The 23,595-nt window shown below is 42.5% G+C and overlaps 1 protein-coding gene across 15 annotated transcripts in view; it reads left to right on the top strand.

Moving 5' to 3' along the window:
- The window catches only part of DENND1A (DENN domain containing 1A), a 509,324-nt gene that overhangs the window by 311,504 nt on the left and 174,225 nt on the right, over positions 1–23,595 (top strand). For all 15 annotated transcript variants that reach the window (XM_038549421.1, XM_038549408.1, XM_038549417.1 and 12 more), the window contains one exon: positions 14,326–14,427. In XM_038549421.1, coding sequence (XP_038405349.1) covers positions 14,326–14,427 — 102 coding nt within the window. The remainder of the gene's footprint in view (positions 1–14,325; positions 14,428–23,595) is intronic.

Below are 23,595 nucleotides of genomic sequence, written 5' to 3' on the forward strand. Positions count from 1 at the left end.
CCAAATTAAACTTCCTCTTAATGACCTAAAATAATTGATTCGGAAGGCCTTTAAATGGACCACAGCAATGTGTAACCAGGCTGAAATCTGCACAGATTAATGCATGTTACTGTTTTTGCTTCTTGGGGGAGGTTATGGATAGACCATAGGCTTTTGGGGCAGGCAGCGAGCCTAAGTTTGAATCTGAGCTCCACCATTTGCACGGTATATGAGCGAGCCATTGAACTGTGCGTGTGCGCCTCACCATCTGCGAAATGGGGCACCTGCCGTAAAGTGATGACAGTTAGAAATAATGTGACTGAAGTTCCATGCGCATTAGTAAGACCCTCATGCAGTGGTAGAGACTATTGTTAATAAAGTATTCCCACTAGGCATCTCTGAGGAAGATAGCTTAGTAATAACTTTGTACAAAGTGGTCAAACTCTGATGTAGTAACTGTACCTTTTTTTTCGCCCTGCTAAACTGATTTCTCCATAAACTGCTTTCCGTACTAAACTTAAACACCCATAGAGAAAAGTGTGACTAAAATTGGAGTCTGTAAACCTCTCTTTACATATTGTTTGATTCTCAGCTGATTTCAAAATGAATTTAAAGTTGAGTATTTAAGATCTGTGCCATGCAGGCTACAGAAGGAGTGAGTTTTTTCTTGCTTTTGGATCCAGACATTAATGACCTAAGCTCTGGCCTTTGCGGGTAGAGTGGGGCTACTGTGTTATGTTGGTTAGAAATAAAGGCACTGGCTCAGGGCTTTTCCTAGGCGTGATCAACAGTGGCGCTAAAGTTTGCTTTTGTGTTTGGAAGTTATCAGTATCCCACAGAATGGTTTATGTGTCCTGCCTAAAATCCTTCCCTCCATACGCCCAAATATCTGACAAAAACTAAAAGCTGCAGGCTGGGGCTACCCAGGGTCCTGGACATATCTTTAACCAAATATGATATCTGTTAAGCCTTGGCATCAATTGTTTTGAATGATTCGCTGGTAATAAACTTATATCCTCTTCGGCATTTTATTGCAAATATTTTGTACTGACCGAATGGGTTAAATTATGAAGCTTGATAAGTACATATGCACATTACCCATCCCTAGCTTTAAAAGAAAAAAAAAGGAAGAAAAAGATAGCTATGAGTTTGGAAGTCATCCCAATTTTTAAAAATAAGAGAATTTGGACATTTTGGCATATGGGGCTTTTTAAATGAAATTTCATGGAACTGAAAACAGTCAATTTTAGGTTTCCAAAAATTGTTTTGATTTTCATTGGTATAAATTTGCTGCACATGGTTTTAGGGAAGTTCTGAGAGATGCATTTGGGACTTCGGGGTTGATTTTTTTTTTTTTTTTTGAGATTTGTGATTTATTTTTAAAAGGTGATTTTTTTCCCCCCCAACTCAAAGTATAAATCGGAGGAGACAGAGTTCCATTTCTAGGACAGCTTTTTTGTAATGACATCGTTAAACATTGCCAAACCCCTGGACTTGGGCTGAATTATTGAGCATCATTTCGGCACCATTTGGACACTGCACAGCAGAGTCCTCTTCCCCCATCTGAGTTAGAATCTCGAGGCCAAGTGATTTGGGCCGTTCCATTAGCAGCAGCTGCTGGTGATAAGCACTGTGAGAGTCACCTGTGTAGGGTCAGGCTTATTGCACATCAAGGTTCGGCAGTTTCGGAAGAGAGGGAAGATGCCCAGGAGGGGGCTCCAGGCCACCTGCTGTGCCAGGATCAAAGGGTTGAAAGGTCAGAGGGCGCAGCTCCCTTAACCATATCTGTCTGTGCAATAGCTATTTCAGATTGTAAATCTTGGCGATTTCATTAAGTCCTCCTGGCTGCTACTAGGGGCATTGAAATAATAAAATTTTATATCTGTTGCCTTTCCTGCCTCTGGCAGCCAGGCTGATACATTCTCTGCAAAATGGGGTGTCCTTATGAAAACCTTTCCTGGAATGATCAGAGGAGCCCTAATGAAGCTTCACATTGGGAAGTTGGGGTTCACAGAATCTCATCCTTTGGAATAGTTTTTTTTTTTAAAAAAAAACACACAAACCATTTAGCAGCCTTTGTGGTTTATGTAACACCTCTTTTCTGAAAAGCAGGTCACCAAAATATTACATATTGCTAAATGCTTAATCTTACACAGAAGTGGAAAGGTGTGCTTTCTTGGTGCTGCTGCTTTATTAAATAGTCCGTTCTGAGGATTTCAGGGCCCATCCTCTTGGGCCGCCCAAGCCACTATATAGATGCTACTTCCCACTCAGCAGACCTTTTGGGTGTTTTTATAGACATGTCTCCTGAATATGATTTTCCAAACACTTTTCCTAGATCTTAAAGTTGTTATGGACCTTTAGGGCTCCTTGGCTCTTGGGCAAGACAAATCACAGTAATCGCTGCCCCTTTACTGCCCATATGTTTAAGACCCCCTGTAGTTTGTTTGAAAAGTTAAGAGATTTTCACAGTGAAGGTGCCATTTCTGAAATTTAAAGTGTTCCTTTTCACCGGGAGATAAGTTCACTCTGATTAAGTCCGTAATTCTCACTAAGCCATGTTTATGGGGGCAATAAACAATGTTTCAGCGTGCTTGTTAAATTGGGTTTCCAACCTCTCCACTCTTTAAAAATTGACATTTCAAATAAAAGGCAGGTGGAGATAGGAGTCCGGGTTTTCTGTGCCTAGTGATGCATGAATGATGGTAAGTGGCAGTTGTGTGGGAGGAATGAGGCCCTATTTATGGAGGGTGACCCCCAAACCATTTCGGGACTAGGGAATCAAGATCCCCTTAAACCCCCAGTGAAATCCTTAAATTCCAGTTTCATCGTTTCAAAGTGGATGGATACTGTTTTTGAAATACTGCCAGCCACATTACACACATTATTTAATTTTGACTAGGCAGTACTCCAGTAGTGGTGGCCCTGTTTTACAGATGATGAGATTTGGGCCCAGAGAGGTTAAGTAACTTGTCCAGGGTCACATAGCTAATAATTGCAGAATCCAAATTCAAACCTAATTGTTTCATTGTGTGAAGTGCTTTAGTACATACAAAGGAAAAATATACTGATCCAGCTTTGAGGGTCTGTTTGCTGTTAGGTGTCTGGCCTCTGATAAGCCTATCCAGAGGTTACAAAATAAATCTGTGACCTAGTCACTGTCCTTGGTATTTGCTAAGCTGAGAATGTAAAAGGACTACACAGACAGGAGAAGGAGACCCCCAGGCTTTGGGGTCGGGAAGTCCCAAGCTCAAGTCCTAGCTATGTTACTACACTGGGACCTGGGACAAGAGCTTCAGGCTTCTCTTCTGTAAAAAGGGGATAATAATGCCTGTTCCATCAGGTTGCTTTGAAGATCAGATGATGTATTTTAAAATAAAAGTATTTAAAAACCCTGTAGTACTTTATAGATGACAATAATGTTATTGTAGTATCTGTGAATATAGTAAGGTTAAAACAGTCATTTTAAAGGAAAAGTGACAAGGATACATGAAACAGCTGGAAACATCACTAAACAAGTTGTGGTTTTTTTTTTTTTTTTTTTTTGCGTGTTTTGTTTTATTTTACTTTGGTTTTTTTATTGGTTTTATTTGGTTTTTTATTCGGTTTTATTTATTTTATTTTATTTTGGTTTTTTTGAGGGCCTGATCATATATGGTCCATTATGCTGGGCACTTAGGATTTTGAGAAGGCAACTTGCTGTGGAATAAGAGTAATCAGGAAGGTTTTACAGAAGAGCATGGCCTTGTGCAATAAAGATAATCATACTGATCTAGGTCTGGGCCATCTTCACATCTCACCGAGGGCTCCACCACTCCATCTCTCATTTATGCTTTACAACAGACCTTCCTTGTCTTCTTGTTACACATGAGGAAACTGAGTCTCCAGCATGAAGAAGGTGCTTCAGCCTGAGGCAGGACACCACCACCACAAGGGTGGACTTGTACAGTGAGCTGCTGGGAGAGCCAGCAGAACCAGGCTCTCATCGAGGTTGTTGGCACTGGCTGATGTGCCGTACAGCCGGCCCCCCTAGGAAACACATGCCCTACTTAATCTTTCATCTTCTCAACAATCCTGAAGGTAAGGATGGTGGCTCCCATTTCACAGAGAAGACAACTGAAGACTGAGAAGGTAAAGTGCCTTGCCTGGAATTGCCTGGCTAGTGCGTGAAAAAGCTAGGACACCACCCTGGGGGCCTTTCTGACCTTAGGCCCTGCATCATCCAGCAGAGGCAGTTGTTCAAGTTCCATATGAATGGAGATATTCTCTCCCACTTTATGTTCCTCTGCCTTTTCTTAGGCCATTTGGTTAGAGTGTACCCCACCACTCCCTATCCACGCACTCCCCATAAGCAGGCCAGGCGAGGGCTTCTTCATTTCAGAGATCCCATTTCATGCTCTGGCTGGCTGGCCTTAAACCCCAGCATCAAGGTGGCGTGAATGACCGACTGACACATGGCTGAATGGGTAAATGAACGAATGAATGAATGAAGGTGTGTCCGATGCATGGACAATCAGGAAAGGAAAAATAGCCCATTGAAGAAATAGCTCCATGCTGCCCTGGGTTAAAAATCTCTGGACTCGTTAATAAGAGTCAGTGCTTATTACCTTGTGAGGAGTGGATTTGGCCTGACCTGTGAGGGGCTGGTACCACTTCCCTCGCTCATCAAGCTTCTGTTTCTGTTTAAAGCACCCTGGGAAATTCCAGCGGTATTTTCAGGGGTCCTCTGAACTGGTGGGCTTAGATTTTTAATTTTGCGGAGCAGGAAGGAGCAAATCAGTGACTCCTGGCTCCAAAGAGAAACCATGACGTTTATCAACTGCTTGGCAGCTCCGTGACCTCTGGGGCCCAAGGAAGGAAAGAGAATGTCACTCTCCCCTCTGCGTGCATCCAAGATTTCAGGAGGGAATAGAGAGTTGAGAATACCTGAAGAGTTGCCTTTCCTCTTCTTGTCCTTTCCACTTTTCCTCTTTTTTCTCTTTCCTTCCTTCCTAGGAGGCCACCAGCTCCATGCTGTTCTTTGTTATGTGCTCATATGTATGCGCATGCATTTGAGCACATTTTGTATGTGCCGTATAGTGGAAAGAACATCGGCACGTGGAACCCAGATTCAGATCCTTTCTCTGACAAACACCAGTTGTAAGAACAGGGGCAAACTATTTAATCTCTTTAGCCTCAGTTTCTTCATCTGTCAAATGGGTATGATATTCTGTAAAAAATCCTCCCCCCTGGGAATTTTAATGGGGTCTGGGCCAACCAACGAACTACTGAAGGGCTTAATTCTTCTAGGAGGTGTTTAGCAAACATCTGTTAAATTACAAGTTGTTCAGTATGTTTGTTGATTGAAACAGCATGTCAGAATAATAGGATGCATTGGGTAACCGAGTGGTGTTGTTCAACAGGGTTCATTGTGTAGCTCCACTGCTTCTAAGCCAGAGGACTTTGGAAAAGCTCTTTTACCTCTCTGATCCTCAATTTCCTTCTCTCCACAGGAGTGTCGTGGGGATTACATTATATGGTACTCGTTAATGAGTTGGGCATGGGAGAAACACACCAGCTAGTAGCTATCACGTTGTTGTTCTAAGAGTCCATAAGGTGAGGGACGCAGAGCATGTACCCCTGGCCCGTGCAGGCCCCATCAACCTAGTGGTGGCTTGGCCCATCAGGAGGAGAGTTAGCCTAAGAGGACATGCATGAACCCAGCAGCAGTCGTTTAGCATAAAATTTGGATTAACACACTATTAAGATGAAAGAGCCATATTCTCTATCTTTCAAAATTAAAACAGCTGCTGAGAAGTCAGACTTAAGGGAGACCTAATGGCAACAACCATGTCAGTGTGCCTCTCTCACAGAGGTTTGAAGACTAAATTTTCTTTGAACCAAAGCAAAGCAAAGCATTTTGTGAGTGTGATAATAATGCTCTGATGCGGGAAGGTGCTGCATCCTCTTGAAATAAGATGTCCTTGCTGGCAGTCGGTCTGGACCTATCCCCTTTCCTTGATGGTCTAGTTGCTGGTCTCAGACGTGCTACCTCAGCCATGGGATAGGGAGCCTGTGGTCAAGGCCAGTGCCCTGGGCAGATGGAAGGGAACATGGCCATGTAGGTGCCAAGTAAATATTTCTATTTTTTTTTCCTTGTTAATCTTCTCACAACACTCTGTTATATGTGGTGATGGCCCCATTATATAGATGAAGAAACTGAGGTTAGGCTAGATTTAAATAACCTGCCCTGGGTCCTCTGAGCAAGAATGAAAGATAAAAAGCCAAAGCCCAAGCAATCTGACTCATGCTGCTTCTACTCAGTCCTGCTGTTCCCCCAAAACAAGTGGACACAGGACCACACGGGTCTCTCAGAAGCTACTCAGATGATGTTGCTGCTTTGATCTTCACTGGAGAGGCAACAGGACAGATTGAAGAAGTAACATGTGCCTTGGAAGTGTCCACCTTTGCAGATAGATTTTCTGACTGTGAAATACATTCTAGAGTGAATTTTTTGTCAAAATAATTATCCTTACATTGTTTGTCATAATAATAATAATCATAAATACCAGGCATTTATTATATACCAAACGTTATCCCAAGTGTTTATACATATTTTGACTCATTTAATCACCATAACAAACCAGTGAAGTCCATGATACTACTATTTGTATACATACTATTGAAGTATGAGATTTCTAGGGCAAAGTGCACTCACCCTAAGTGCACAGCAAGATTAGTAACCCATGTGACCACCAGATCGAGAAACGAGATATTACCAGTCCCCTAAAAGCCCCTCTTGTGTCGTTTTGTAATCATTCGCCATCTGACCCAAAGATAGCCATCATCCCAAGGGTTAGTACTATTTTAATCTCATGGAACCAATGAGGAAACTGAGGCACAGGGAGGTTAAAAGGTGTGCACAAGGGAGCACAGTTATTACTGGCAGAGTTGGGAATTTAGACTTGGGCAGTGTGGCTCCAGAGAATGTGCTCCTATCCCTGAGACATAGGTAGGAAAAGAACACTGGATTGGTGGTGGTTTCCGTTTTAATAGCACAAAATCATAATAGTGCAGTCTTAACAGCTTCTACCTTTGGTCTGAAAATCAGGTTAAATTCTTACAGTCTTGGAACCATAATCCTTTTTATTGGCATAACTTTCAAATTACAAGGATAGAAACTCCCTTTCCGTGGCGTCCCATTTATTGCTCACTTACTGTAGTCAGGTACAGTGTTAAATTCTTTCCATGCATTTTATCACTTAACCCTCACAATACAGCTGTGCAGTAGGTGGTATTATCCCCATTTTATAGATAAGAAAATTGAGACTCTGAAGTAAAGAGTTTACTGGAAGTTACACAGTCGTGGAGGCAAGGCTTGAATCTGGCTGTTTCATGCCAGAGCCCAGAGTTTTAACTGCCGTGTTAACTCCTATCTTACTATCTGTGTCAACTGTGAATTAATTCTACACTAATTAATCATGATAATTTTACATGATTATCATTGCCATCATTATTCTTACTCTCATTACACTTCCTTGAGCAAACTCCATTTTGCTTACTTGGGGCTTCTGTTGTCTATTTGGGCTTACGTTGACATCTGCTTCCAGGCTGGCCTCCCAGCAGAGTGAATCCAGCCACGATATTCCATTCATTCTCTAGTTAATAAGCATTTGTCCTGTGTCAGGCACTGTGCTGGGCACTGGAGAGGCAGAGACAAACATACCCTCCTGGCTCTGCCCTGATGATGATCCTACTGGAGGGACGATAGAAAAGATGTCCTGCATGCTGGCACATTTACTCCGTGCATGCTGCCTCACTGACCTCCATCCTAGAAAGGGAGCCCAGAGCTCAGCCGAGGAGACTGATATTGGAGCTGGGCCCCTGTTCCTCCAGCTTTCCTCCCCATCTAGCTCCCAGCCTCTTCAGCCAGGGGAGCATCACATGCTTCTGACCACTCTGAATCCACTGGATCACACTGCCATTGCAAACCCTTGCTCTTTATCTTATGGGCTGGTTCTGGGTCCTCCGTTTTGTCATTAGCTGCCCAGTCCCCTCCCTGGACAGGCAGAGTCACCCCCTTCTGTGGGGCGGGGGGGGGGCGGCATGGGTATTGGTGTGGTTTGAACTAGTGTTGCTGTTTTATATGTTAGGGGAGGAAATTCATTGCTTTCATATGACCAGTTTTAGAAAGTAAGGCTCAATAAAGTCTTGGTTGCAGGGGAAACACCAAAGGTAGATGATTCTCAAGACTCCATTTTTGTGTAGAGAAGTATATCAGGATCTCTAGGGGCATTGGATTTTTATGTTTATCCTAAGAGGGCATAAGTGGAAAAAGCAAAGTTAAAAAAAAAAAAAAAATCCTGGGCTAGATAAAAGAAAGAAGCAGGAAGTCAAACTCAGTGTAAATCTGAATGTGCCAGGGACAAATTACCTTGCTGTGTGGCATTCATTTACCATCCGTGCATTGTTAATTCTTTACTATCTATTGTGATTTTATTCCATGTTCTGGACACAGTAGTAATGTGTTTATCAACTTCGTTGGGATACAATTTATGTACAAACCATCCGTTTAAAGCATACGATTTAATGAATTTTGATAGTTGCATACATTCATGAAAACCACTGCCGCCACAATAAAGATAGAACATTCCCCCCACTCTCAAAAAATTGTTCTTTTTTTATTTAACAAAATAAAGCTCACTTATATTCAGCTTCTCATGTGCCAGGCACCACTGTACTACTTAAAAATGTTAACCCATTTAATCCTCATCACAAGTCTGTGACGGAGGCACTGTTGTCTGCCCCTATAAAGGACAACAGTAGGGCATAGAGAGATGGAGTGAAATGTCCAAGTTTGCACACCTGGTAAGTGTTAGAACTCACAGACTGGCTTCCAGATCCTGTGCTCTTTACCTCCCAGCTCTACTGCCTCTCCATTCATTCATTCATTCATTCATTCATTCAGGAATTGCCAACTGTGAGCCAGGTGTTGGGGTTAGGAGCTCATGGTACAGAGATAGGTCTTACTACCCCCAAGAAGCCCACAGACTAGGGGAGGAATCAAATACCTAAAGAAATAACTCTCAGTTGGCATGTTATTCTGGTTGTGGGAAGGACAGGGGAGCACAAGGAGAGGCAGACTTAGCTGAGGCCTCCTGAAGTAAGGTTGGCTAAACCTGGCTGAGTTCTCAGGAACCATCAAAGGAGAGGGGACAGACAGGCAAGCAGGAGAGCCACTGTTGGTTCAGTGTCTGTGAGTGTGTCCTGGGCATCATGCTAACTCTACATAGGTTTGCTTAGCTTATCCTCACAGCAACTCTGTGAGGGGGTACTGTCTTGATCCCCATTTCATAGGTGAAAATCTGGAGGATTTATGAGGTTGAGCAAATTGCCTTAAAGCAGCACTCAAGGTGGGAGAAGGGGTGCAAATCTTAGGTGAAGAAGCCTGTATTCGAGCCCATAACCTCTCAGCTGCCCTGACCACCCCCATACAACGATGCTTCCCTTCCCTGTCCTGAAAGGCTGGGGTCAGGCTAAAGTCTGCCTGTGACAAAGCATAAAGAGAAAAGACATTTTTGATTAACAATATTTATGGGAAGATGCCATTTTTGTGTGTTTCTCTGTGCAAGAAATGCCATTTGGAAAGTCGGTGTGCATGTCAGTATTTTTTTTTTTTTTTTATTCATTCTGAGAAAAAGCCTATAGAGTCTGGTGGGGGGAGGGTTTGCAGCTGGCAGGAGCTTTGGCATATGTTGTAACTAAAATGAGAGGGAATGTGTTGGTGGGACAAGCTACCGGAGAGCTGTCTCGGTGTGCTGCGGTACTAGTAAGTGTTTTAATTGGGTAGGGTTTTTGGAGGACTATTTTGACATCTGCTCGTGTCTTTGCTGATTTTTCTTCACTTAGAGTAGGAAACACAAGCTGTGGATAAAATGACTTTAAAATAATTGGAAGTAAAGATATCTCCCTCAAAGTCGAATTTGAGAGGGACACTTTTTAAGAAGTGGAAAGTAAATTCCACTTCTAGGAATCCATCCTAAAGAACAAGGCTTTATGCCTACAAATTTCATGACAATATTATATATAAAAAATTTCTTTAAAACTGGAAATAACAGCCAACAGGATGGGCTCAGTTAAGTTTGTTTCCATGAAATGGAACACTTTGTGGCGATTAGTAATGACCTTTACAAAGTTTTTAATGAAATGGAGCATTTGTATATTGTAATAAATGAGGAAATCAGAAAGAAATATTAAGAATTATTTCAACTGTATTTTAAAAAGTAGGGATTGGGGTTGCAAGGTTATGGAGGGAAACATCAAAACACTGTCTCCAGACGGAGGGATGAAAATAACTATAATTTCTTTCTTTGAATTTTTTGTCCATCCCTTTTTTTTATTTTTAACAGGCATATGTGATTTTTAGGATACAAAAGGCAAGTGTTACTTTGTGGAAGAGAAAGCTGGCCCCGAGAGGGTTCGTATAGCTTCATGCCTACAGGTATTTGTTCTCAGGTCTGAGCAATTGGATTTGGGATGTCTTCAGAAATAGTTGGGCTTTTGAGTCAGAGCGGGTTCACAAGTCAGCTCTGCTCTTCACTAGTGATGTGATTTGAGGCAGCCTGTTCGACATCTGAGGCCTTATTTTCTCATCCCTACCCACGGGGATGGTCCTGTCTCCCTCGTAGTGTGGTTGCGATTAAATGAGCTGGCACTCAGTCATGGTCCAGCTTCCTCCTCCACCAACACCTCCCACCGCCACCCCCGCATTGGAAGGCTTTTGTGGGGTTGGGCTTTTGTTTTTGGGGGAGGCTGATTGGCCTTTCTTCGTTGCCTCTGTTTCCTCAAGCCTTTCAGGGATCAGGCACCATCCGGCCGAGCTGGCCTCCGATTCTCTCCTTGGGAACACTGAGCTTCAAGAAGGCGCTTGAGTCTCCGCCAGCCCCTTTGGAAGAGGCCTTGCTGCCAGGAGGGCAGCATTGTCCTATAAGAGGAAACTGTGCCGCCCCAGCTCCTGCCTGGAGCCTGGTGCTTTGGCATTTCGGTTACTAAGGGGACCCTGGCCTGCTAAGTCAGAAAAAAAGGGCCAGGTTTTTTCCTCTTCTTCAGCCTGCTACCATTGTTGAAAAAGTAAACACTCCACGCAGCTTAACCGGCAAGTCCTCCAGCCAGGAGTGGGAAGAAATCAAAAGCCTGTTCCAGCCCAGGCCATGGAGAGCCCACAAGGGCTGGTCTGTGCTGCTGGGGCCTCACTGGGAACACAGAAACAACACCCGATTCTGGTCCAGAATCAACATCCCTCTCACTGGGCCTTTCAGCCTCTGAGGCTTCTCTCCAGTGGCCAGGCCCCCTGCCCTCCTGTTTGGGGCTATTTAGAAGGTCAGCCGAGGCAGAATAGGCAACTCTGGGGTGCAGCGGCCGTCCAGTCCTGGAGCCCCCTGCTGAGTTATGGTGTTCCTTATGGCCCCTTCTCCACTTCCATCTCTGGTGTCTCGGCTTTTGAGGCGAGAGCCCATTAGCTACTGAGAAGGGGCCAGAGGGCTTTTGCCCTTTGGCCATTGGTACTGCAGCTTTCAGACTTGCTGTGGCTGATGTGTGAATTATAAAAGTAAAAATAATAGCTACTGTTTATAAATCCTGTGTGTCTCGCACTGGGTGCCTGTCGCTTCTCTCCTCTTCACAGCAGCCCAGGGGATAGGGGGTAAGGATGGTGGTGGTCGCAGTTATCTTACCAGTTTCACAGAGTCACCGAAGAGTAGCCACGTAACCTGAGGGGAGCCACTTCACCTCTCCGAGCCTGTGTCTTATTCCTGCAATGGGAATGATGATACTTAGTCTCCAGCTAAGTGGTTGAATCTGAAAGGATCTATGTGAACTCTGCCTGGTGATGTGAGTGACAAGGATAGTTGTTAAGTCTGTTTGTGTGACTTCTGCCAGCACACTGCTAAGTGTTTAACTGACTGGGCTGAGACGTGAGGCAGCAAAAGAGCCCTGGACAGTTAGTTCACCAGGAGTCTTACGGATCTCATCTGAAAAGTAGGGATTGTGCTTTGTGAAACACGAGTGATCTGTATTATGATTGAGGCTACTTGCTGATAGCTTTTTACCCTGTAAATAAGGCAGCCCATTAATGTGAGTGTTGGGGTTTGGAGGACAAAATACGCTTGTAAGGAGGCAACCTTATCCCTTCTGTGCAGCTCTCAGCCCATAGTGAGCACTTAAGAAATGTTGATGAAGGGGTTGAGAGGTTTGTGGGCCAGCCCCTGGTGGCTTGGAAAACTCAGTAACAAGAGGAGTTTGAAGCTCCTAGGTGTGTTCAGTGGGAGGGACCCAGGAATCTGCCACCTGGGACCATTTCAACCATAGGAGGCTTATGGCCAGCTCAGCTCCTCCTTCCTGCTGGGAGGAATTGCAAAATGTTTTGTCCTAGAGACTGCCGTTTGAGAGAACAAGCATCAGCCAGTATTACTAAGCCCTTACCAAGTGCCTATCATTTTGTCGGGTGCTGGTTATCATGCAGTGGAGAGCCAAACGGGTGAGCCCCTGAAGGAGCCCACACGCCAACAGAGGAAAGCAGGCAGGCAGAGCGGTGCTGGGGCTCAGTGACAAGGGCTATGTGGAGGTCAGTCTCACTGAGAGTGTCTGATGACAAGGAGGCTGATGGTGCGATGCCGTGGGAACATGGCTGTAGAGGCGGCCAGTGCTGTTACCTCTGCCCCTTACCTCACCTCTCTGAGCTTCCTTTTTCTCTAGGTATATAAAATGAGTGTAATAACATGCAGTTTGCAGATTTGGTAAGAATGAAATGAGACACAGTACAAAACACCAGTAGGCTTCTAGTTTATATTATATTTTTCTATATTATAATTGTGTATTTCCAGGACATTGGCTTTAGCAACCATCAGAATGATCCAGCCACAACTCTAGGCTGGCTATCCACTTCTCTTAGATGAATCAGGAAAAGGCATCTCCTTCCTCCCACCGTCACCACCCTTGACCCAGGCATGTGGCTTAGCAGATCTCAGCCCCATCTGGATGGCTGGGTGTCCTTGGGCAGTGCACATCTGTACGGTCATATGCAGCACCTCAGAGGGCAGCTAAAATTGATCCCTTATATATGGAAGGTGATCATATGTCTCACTGTATGTCTTTTGCCCTGGCATAGTATGTTGTCTTTCACACCCACAAGTATTCCAGTTTTGACCACAAATTGTAAGGTCTTTCTAATTATCTGGGGTCAACTGGGATAAAAATAACAGTTCTGAAGTTCTAGACTCTAAAGGAACGAGCTTTGGTATTTGAGAGGAGAAGAGGGTCTGAATGAGGTTGGGAGTGGTGGGTGAGCAGGAGAAAAATGGAGGTGGATTCCAGTAGTGGGTGAATAGTGTGATTAAAAATTAAAAACTCGGGATCCCTGGGTGGCGCAGCGGTTTGGCGCCTGCCTTTGGCCCAGGGCGCGACCTGGAGACCCAGGATCGAATCCCACATCGGGCTCCCGGTGCATGGAGCCTGCTTCTCCCTCTGCCTGTGTCTCTGCCTCTCTCTCTCTCTCTCTGATGACTATCATAAAATAAATAAAATTAAAAAAAAAAAAATTAAAAACTCTGGCTACTCATACTTCTACAGACTTTGGAGAGTTGTTCCCAGATGGTGGACTCTTCCTTTCTCTATTATCTATGTATCCCTTCCTCCCCACACAGACATGTGCACCCAGTAAGCACATCTCTCTTACTCTCTCCATTACAGTGCCAGTAGAATGATGACACATGGCCAAAGCCTCTGAGCTTTGATTCACTAGCTGGGTTTTTCTATGGAAAATGGGACCAAACTGAAAGTGTGACCTTCTTACTTAATGTTTAAGGGCAATGTTAACATGTTAACGTTGGCCATACACCATATTCCATACCCAACAATGACAAGGTCCAAAAGAGAGATGGGCAAAATAGCTTTTGGTACATGAGAGGAGATGGATTGAAAATGGGTGTCATAAGGGCCTCGCTGAACTTTGGACTGCTGCTTCTACTGTTTAAAAAAAAGGAAAATATAAGAAAAAAATAACATTGGAGTGTGACGATCTCTTTTCCTAGCTGTGTGACCTGACCATGGTAACTTAGCTTCATCTCTGTGAAACCCTTTCCATTCCTGGGACTTGGGGATGACTATAAAGCTCATAGAGTTTTTGTGACAGTTAAAGAAATGTGAAGACATGTAAGAAATGTGAACCACCTAGCACTGGGCCTGCCACAGAATGAACCTCTGTCACTGTTCTTCCTTATGCCCCTTTCCCAGAGAGGGCCAGTAGAAGTATCTGTAGCCTCATGGTGCTTCAGTGATTTTTTTTTTCTTTTGGAATTTTTTTCTTCGCAGAAAGTCAGAAACATGGCCCTGGATGATGTCGTGATCCTCAACGTGGACACCAACACCCTGGAAACTCCCTTCGATGACCTCCAGAGCCTCCCAAATGATGTGGTGGGTAATGAGCTCTTGAGTTGTGACTCCTGTGAGATGGGGGAGGGGACATGGATGTGATTTTAGAGAAGGGAGAAGAGAGGAGGTGGCTGTGGTTGTCCTGTGGTCTCAGAACTGCGGTTTCTATCTGCTGTCTCTGCCCTCTTTGCCTTAGTGAAGAAAGCTGGAGGGTGGTTCATTTTTTTAGTCTTTTTTTTTGCGCTTATAACTTGCATCTGGAGGGCTGAGAAGCAATTCCAGGGTCTAGTCAGCTCCTCTTTCTGTGGGAGCCGGGGTGTCTTGCCATCCCTCTCCAGCACATTTCCATGTCCAGAGACTCAGACAGCTTCCCCGGGGCTTCCCACTGCAGGGGTTCCGGGAGGCTTTCCATGTGAATGATGTGGGGCACTCCACATCTACATTTCTCTTCTGGACCATCATCAAGCAGCTGTTTTCCCATGTGGTATCTGCCGACAATTCTCTGAAGATGGCTCCATGTCCCATAAATCTTTGTTACCCTGGATCTAGCCGCATAGCGGCCTAGATCCTTTAGCAAAAGCAAGTGGCTGCCACATTTGCCGCGTGAACACCTGACCACACACCAGTCTCAGTATTGCTACTCGGGCTGCCTCCTGGACAGCTGTTTGAAGTAGACCCAGTCTCCCCCTTGTCGATATGAATGAGGAGGATTGGGGCTCACTGGGAAATATGGTTTTGATGTTTCTGGTTTGACCTCCATGGCTCTGTTGCTAGAAGATCTATCAAGTTATCCTGACTTCCAAACTGAAAGGAGTAGATGTTGCCGGCCCTGTGTACTGACGTGGAATGGAGTCTGTGTTGCTGCGTTTCTGCCATGGCAGGTGGAGCTCCACTACTGCCAGGAGTCCCCGCGGCAGTTTGGGGTTAGCTATCTGGAAGAGGTTGCTGTTTGTTGATAAATGGTTTGCAATGGGATTTCAAACCCGTCCACTTTTAACTCAGTATAAGATTTGGGGGAGTCATTTGTGCTATATAAAGATGTTCCCATTTGTAGCCTAATTAAACAATGGCTGCCATTAACTGGCTTCCTCCAAGCTGAGCACTGTACTAAGAGCTCATTATTGGCCTCTCATTTCCTCTTCACACGGCTGTGAGGAAGGTATTTTCCTAATTCCCACTTCACGCTCAGAGCTAGAAAGAAGAGGAGCCAGGAGGCAAACCCAACTCCAGAGAGCCACCAGGCTCCATTGCCTCTTGAGGGGCCTGCTGCATTCAGGGATCACATTCAGTAAGCATCAGAGCCCAATGGAGTAGGTGCTTTCTCCTCTCCCTATTGCAGGGGCGGAAAAGGCCTCCAAGAGCACATGACCATACGGCCGGCTGAGGCAGAGCTGAGATTCAACAACACCAAAGCCCGGTCTGCCTCCTCTTCTTGTACAGTGCCCTCCCTTCTGAGGCAGAGAGATGGCAAACGCAGGGAAAATGAAAGGACCAGATACTGTGAGGCTTACTGCTCATGTCAGGACATGGTATGGGCTTGGGATCTTAGGGCCTACTGACCGTAGTTTTAGTTCTACTGGTCCAAAGAATATGTAGTTTCCACCCTGGTTCCCTTTAGGTGGAAGAGCTTTTCCTTTAAGCCATGAGAACCAGAGGTATGGACCCAAAGCTCCCAAGTGAATTTGGTAAGAGAGTCTAGGAATGGCCAGGAGCCCCGGGGCAGCCCAGGATGAGTAACTGGTGGCTAAGAAACCATGGAGTAGGTAGACTGGTCCCATCTGCAGTGCTCTGACCCACCATTGGGCATTAAGCAGCAAAGATGAAGCAGATCTAGTCCTTTCCTTCAAAGAGCAAAGTAGAGGGAAATGGATATGTAAATTACATCTATATCATGATATAGCATAATAGAGGCCACAAGGAAAGTAGGAATCAGGCACAGAAGGGCCTGGGGATGACAAAATTTAGGAGACAGGTAATAGAGGCTTCCTGAAGATGGCACAAAGATGCTTTTTAATTTTTTTTTTTTTTTAGAGGGAAAGAGTATGCACCCAGGTGCGAGCATACATATGCAAGGGGGTGAGAGAGAGGGAAAAGGGGGGGGGATCTTAAGCAGGCTGCATGTCCAGCACAGAGCCTGATGTGGAGCTCAGTTTCACAACCCTGAGATCTTGACCTGAGCTGAATCAAGAGTTGAACCGCTTAACTGCCTGAGCCACCCAGGCATCCCCCTCAAGATGCTTTTTAAATGATCAATAAAGTGGTCTCAGTAAACCAAAGGAATGAGGGGCAAGTTATTTTTTTCTGAGCTCAGTCCCCCATTTTGGAAGGAAGGGTATGAGCCCTGTGTTGAGGATTGCTGTAGCAAATAAATGAGATGATTATGTTCCTCAAATGCTTGGGGCAGTGCTCACGCGTTGTTAGTGTTCAATAAATGGTACCTGCATTTGTTCTTAATAAAGTCATTGTTAGTATTTATAGCCAGAGTTGGAGGACGTTAGTTCCTTAACAGACCTCAGCCTGCATAAAAAGGACCTGTTCATTTGCAAATTGGTTTGAGGCAGGGTTGAGACGGTTCTTCAGTGGTATTCTAGCATGGGACTCTAGAACCATTAAAAACTCCAAAGATACAGTAATGGAGAGGGAATGTGGTCTGTAAGATATTTGTGTTTCGGTGGAATGCAGAGATTTGATTCTCTAAGGCTGTGTGAACTTGAGAGAAGAAGTCATGTCCTGTGCATCTTCGTGTCCCCTGCATTCAGCACAGGGCCAGGTACCTTGAGGGTATCATCATATCCACAGTTGACCTCACAATTTCCCCTTTCTTAGAGCTGCTTGTTTATGGCATCTGATAGATTCTGCTTCTTAAACTGTTTGTCAGATCGTGTATTCTATCTTCCTTACACCCACCTAATCCAGGCTCTTATTTTTCTCCTGCACTATTAGCAGCAGCCTCCCAACTTGGTCTTTCGTCTCCAGCCCTTCCTCCTCTTGCACCAGAGCGACCTTTCCAACAATAAACCTAACTATGTTTCCCTCTTAAAACCACTCCATCAACGAACATAATTAAAGAACTAAAAAAAAAAAAAAATTTTTTTTTTTGAAAGACAAAATATCCTCCCCAAACTTCCCAGTGCCTATAGCTTAGAGGCAAATTCCTTTTGTTGACTTTGAAATCAGACAGATGTGTGTTTAAATCCCGGCTTCTTCACTTATTAGCCTTGTGATCTCAGTCAAAATTACTTAAGCTCTCTGAGCCTTAGTTTCCTCATAGGTTGTTGTGGGAATTGAATGTAGTGTGTGTAATATATGTAAAACATATATCCTGTGAGTATCATGGGTGGTAGTTGTAATGATTTATGGATGTAAATGATGATGAGCATTGCATTCAGTGTCTGCCTTCATGTTCTGACCCTCCTATTGTTTTCCATAGCTTTAGCTCATTACCCTCCCAGCTCCAAACCCTATATTATAGGCATGTAGAACTGTTACTAGTTCTCCAAACCTCGCATATTATTTTATAGCTTCAAACTTTGCATGCAGTGTTTCTTTTTTCCCAAATATCCTATCCTACCAATCAGTCTCTTACTCATTCTTTAAAACTTACTCTAAATGTGAAGCTGTTAAAACCTTCCCTGGGCCATCTGGCGGGCTCAGTCAGTAGAGCATGTAGCTCTTAATATCAGGATCATGAGTTCATATCCCACGTTGGGTGTGTAGCCTACTTTAAAAATAGTAAATAAATAAATACAAGCCCTTCTCTTACCTCTCCAAGTAATTTAACTCTATCTCTGTGTCTTCAGAGCTCCTTGTATTGATTGTGTAATTTTACTTATCACCCAGGAATATAGTTTATTACACATTTCTTCCTTTCCCTTTAAATTGTGAGTTCTGTGAGGGCAGGAATTAAGTTTTATTCATCTTTGTTTCACAGAGATGTAGCAGCCACTGAATAGATAGATGGAAGAGTGGAAGGGACATATGGATTGGGTTATTTTGGTAGATGAAATCTTGCAAAACATGGCATCCATGCTGGAAATTTTATTAAAAGAGGTCTTTGTTCTGTGTCTAGCCATGGAATAATTGGAACTGGCTTTATCCTCCCACTATTAACAACTAGAACTCTAGACAAATATAAAAACAACAGTTTTCACATGTTAGACAACAGGCAGTTCAGGACTTTGATTCCTGAGAGAAAGGAAGCATGTGAGGTAAGGCCTACCATCCCCCTGGCTTTTTGCCTTGAGGCATTTCTTGACCATGGTGCCAGGAGGGGGATCCCCGACAAAGCACAGCAGTCTTACTGAGTTGAAGGGTCAGAGATCTGAGGGAGAGGTGGTTTAGATTTGTGGGTCAGAGTACCAGACTGGAAGCTACTCATCCAAAGAGCTCCGGAAATCTGAATTAGGTCCTCTTGACTAGTGTGCTGAAGACTGACCTGCCCATGTGTAGGATGGAGCTCACACAGTCAAGGAAACATTCAAATTCTGAGCAGCAATATGTTTTTATTGAAGTTTAAATACACAAAGTACACCTAACATTGACGTTCAGTGCGATGAGTTCTTATCCAATACCAGTAACTGGTGCTCAGATTAAAAAACAATAACAAAACCTGGAATCAAAATTTCACTGATAGGATTAAGAGGATATTAGACACCACCACATAAAAGATCAGTGAACTTGAAAACATAGCTATAAAAAGTAGCCAGTATGAAGCAGGGAAAGGAAAAGACAGGAAAAGGTTAATGGATCCTCAAGGACCTACAGCACAGTATCAAGAGGACTAAAATACATATCGTCCTGGAGGGAGAGGAAGGTAGGGAAAGATAGAAAAAAATATTTTAAAATTATAGCTTTCTTTTTTTAACTTGTGGTGAAAATCGTAAACTCAAGATACCACAAGCATAGTGGATCCAGACAAAACCACACAAAAGCCCAGAATGATAACTATGTAAAACCAGTGACAAATGGGAAGGCTTAAAATTAGCTGGAGAAAAAAAGACACATCATATAAAAGAAAGAAGTAATGACTGAAGACTTCTAGAAGAAGCTACTTAAGCCAGGAGATAATGGAATGACATTTTTAAAGTAATGAAGGGAAATTTTTGTCAACCTAGAAATCTGTATCCTTCAATAGGATGAAAATATCCTTTAAGAATGAAGACAAAATTAGGACCTGTTCAGACCAAAAGGCCGGGGGCAGGGCGGGGGGGGGCAGAAAATCATTGTCCGCACACACTACATTTCTTGTTTCTTCGGAAAGAAGAAAAATTAAACCATAAGAAACTTGAACAATAAAGGAGGGAAGAGTGCCAGAAATAGTTAATATGTAGGTAAATATAAGAGACTTCTCTTCTCAGGTTTAGTTTCTATAAAAGGCAACTGAGTATTTAAAGTAAAAATAATGCCAGTGTATTGTGTGTTGTAACATGGGTAGAACATGTATGGCAACAGCACAGAAGACAGGGTGGGGATGGAGAAAGGAAGTATACTGTTTTAAGATTCTTAAATTCTCTGTAAACTGGTATATTATTTGAAGGTAGACTATTAAATTAAAGATGTGAGTCATAGAGGAGCCACTAAGGGGGAAAAAAATGTAGCTAATAGGCCAATATTAAAGATCCAAAACATTTGGGGGTAGAGGGAAAGCTAAAGGGACCAAACACAGATGGAAGGAATAGAAAAGTTAGCAAGATGATAGACTTACCCAACCATGTGGATTTATTACATCAAACGTATGTTGTCTAAATACTCTAATTACAGGAGAGTAATAAATTACTTAAATAATCAGGACCCAATTATATGCTGCCCACAAGAATTTCATTTTAAAGAGTCAGATGGATGAAAAGGTAAAGGATGAAAAAGATACACAGTGAAACACCAACCACAAGAGAGTGGATGGGGGCTGAGAGGCAAATCTTCCTCATAGAGGAATTCCAATAATATCTATAGATACTTCCCTCTCTAAGAGAAGGAGCTTAATCCTCCTCACCCCACCCCCTGCAACACACACACACACACTTGAGTGTGGCTGGGATTCCAAGAAATAGAGTATGTTAAAGGGGAAAAGTGTGACTCACATGGACAAATGTCAAAGACTACTTCAACCAAGTGATCAAGTTTAACGTCACCAGTGATGTTGTGTGGCTATGACGTAACCTTGATACGATGAGGATACATGATCTCTCTGGTGTTCTTTCCAAAAATCCAGTCAAATCATTACAAAAGCTTCAATTACACTCAAATTGAGGGACATTGTATAACATACCTGATGAGTACTTTTCAAAATTGTCAGGGTCATAAAAAAAAAAACTAGGAAAGACTGAGGCACTGTCACAGACCAGAGGAAACTAAAGAGAAATGACAAACTGAACGCAAAGTGAAATTTTGGATTGGATACTGGGATAGGAAAAGGACATTGATGGAAAAATTGGTGAATCACAATAAAGTTTGGAATTGAGTTAATAATGTACTAGTGTTGGACTCTTAGTTTTGACAAATGTGCTGTGGTAATAGAAGATCTCTTAGGTGAAACAACCTGAGTGTGGAGTATATGGGCACACTCTCAGTAGTGTCTTTGCAACTTTTCTAAAAGTCTAAAAATATTCCAAAATAAAAAGGATATTTAAAGAAAAAAAAAAAAGGAAAGAGAAAAGGCAAATAAGGGAATAATTATAAAGAACTTGAGGCCTGGGGGTCCGGGGCTGCTTCCTGCCTGGCGGCGGCATGGAAAAAAAAAAAAAAAAGAAGAAGAAGAAGAAGAAGAACTTGAGGCCTATAATTTTGATAAATTAGGGACGCCTGGGTGGCTCAGTGGTTGAGCCTCTGCCTTTGGCCCAGGGCGTGATCCTGGAGTCCCGGAATCGAGTTCCGCATTGGGCTCCCTGCATGGAGCCTGCTTCTCCCTTTGCCTGTGTCTCTGCCTCTCTCTGTCTCTCATGAATAAATAAATAAAATCTTTTAAAAAAATGTTTTGATAAATTAGGTAAAATAAACAAAATTTGAAATATACAAATTAGACAGTTACACAATAAGACAGAAAATGGAAAAATAGCACTATTAAGTAAATTTGAATTTATAATTAAAACTTTCCCACAGAGAAAATTCCAGTTCCAGATAGTTTCATTAATTCTTTCTTGCATTTAAGGGAGAACAGATACCATCTTACGCTAACTTTTTGAGAAAATAACGGGGAAAAAAAGAAAAGGGAAAGAAACACCTCCCATCCAGCTTTCTGAGGTTAGCATTACTCTGACATGAAAACCAAATGAAAAATTTACAAGAAAACTACTGGCCAATATACCTCATATATAGAAATGAAAAATCTTAAATAAAATATTAACAAATTAATCAAGTGTATAAAAAGACTAATACAGCATGACAAAATGACTACAGATTGGCTAAATATTTGAAAATCCATCAGTCTAGTTTACCATGTCAACAGACTAAAAAAGAAAAATTGTATTGAAACATACAAAAAAACTATTTTAGGAAAAATCCACCTATCGTGATTAAGAGCTCTTCACAAACTAGGTAACTCATTGTGATCTAGAGCATCAAGAAGAAACCCACAGCTAATATCTTACTTAATGGTGAAAGAATAGAATGCTATTCCTCTCAGAATGAGAACCAAAAAAAGAATGTCTGCTCTTCCCATTTCTATTCAGCATTGTACTGGTGGTTCTAACCAGTTCGCTTAAACAAGGAAAAGAAAAACCCTAAATATTAGAAAGGAGGAAGTAAAATTGCTTTTATTCAGACATAGTCATATATATATGGAAAATCCTAAGGAATATCATAAATGAATTTAGCAAGCATGCAGGATAAGGTCAGTGTATGAGTCAAATATATTTCTAAATGCTAGTGATAAGCAGTTGAAAATGAAAAATTTTAAGTGCCATTTAAAATAGCATACAAAACACAAAATATTTAAGAATAAATTTAACAAAATATATGTAAGATTTGTATACCAAAAACTATAAAGTATTTCTGAGAAAAAATTTAAAAGACTTAAACAAATGGAAAGATATTCCATGTTTTGGATTGGAAGACTCAATATTTTAAAGATGTTAATTTTCCCTGAATTGATCTATAGATTCAATATATTCCCAACCCAAATTCCAGATGGCTTAAAAAGAAAAAAAAAAATTGACAAGCTAATTCTGAAATGTATGTGAATATGCGAAAGATCTGGAATAGCCAAAACAATGTTGAAAAAGAACAAAGTTGTAGGACTTACATTACCTACTTTCAAGACTTACTATGAAGTTATACTAAATGTAGATAGTGTAGATATATAGTTCAATAGAACAGAATAAATATTTCAGAATTAGACCCGCACATAAATGGCCGATTGGTCTCCAACAAATATGCCAAAGTAATTCAGTAGAGAATTACTTCGATAGGTTTTTTCCCAACAAATGTTACTGGAACAACTAGTTATCCATTTGGAAATAAAAATCTTGGGCAGCCCGGTGGCTCAGTGGTTTAGTGCCGCCTTCGGCCCAGGGTGTGATCCTGGAGACCTGGGATCAAGTCCCACATCGGGCTCCTTGCAAGGAGCCTGCTTCTCCTTCTGCCTCTCTCTCCCTCCTCTCTGTGTATTCTCATGAGTAAATAAATTAAAAATCTTTAAAAAAAATTAAAAAATAAGAATCTTGATTTTTACTTCATATAAAAATGAAGTTTTTTAGCTCAAATCCTTTTAGCTCAAAAAGGATTATGTACCAAAACATAGAAGCAAAAATTATAAAATGAGTAAAGGAAAATAAAGGAGAAAATCTTCATGAATTTAGACTCAGCAAAGATTTCTTGGGTAAGGGGCAGCCCCGGTGGCTCAGTGGTTTGGCGCCTGCCTTCAACCCAGGGTGTGATCCTGGAGTCCCGGGATCGAGTCCCATATCAGGCTCCCTGCATGGAGCCTGCTTCTCCCTCTGCCTGTGTCTCTGCCTCTCTGTCTCATGAATATATAAATAAAATCTTAAAAAACGAAAAAAAAAAGATAAAAAAGATTTCTTGGGTAAGGCACAAAAGGCACACAGAAAAGAAAAAGTGATCAACTAAACCTCATAAAAATAAAAGCTTAGCCTTTTCAAAAGATACCATTGGAAAAATGAAGAAGCAAGCCATAGACTGAGAAAATATTCTCCATATGTATATATGAAAAAAGGTTTTTATCCAGAGTATACAAAGAACCCTTAAACTCCATAATGA

This window comes from Canis lupus, chromosome 9 (genome assembly GCF_011100685.1).
Source record: "Canis lupus familiaris isolate Mischka breed German Shepherd chromosome 9, alternate assembly UU_Cfam_GSD_1.0, whole genome shotgun sequence".
Taxonomy (NCBI): domain Eukaryota; kingdom Metazoa; phylum Chordata; class Mammalia; order Carnivora; family Canidae; genus Canis; species Canis lupus.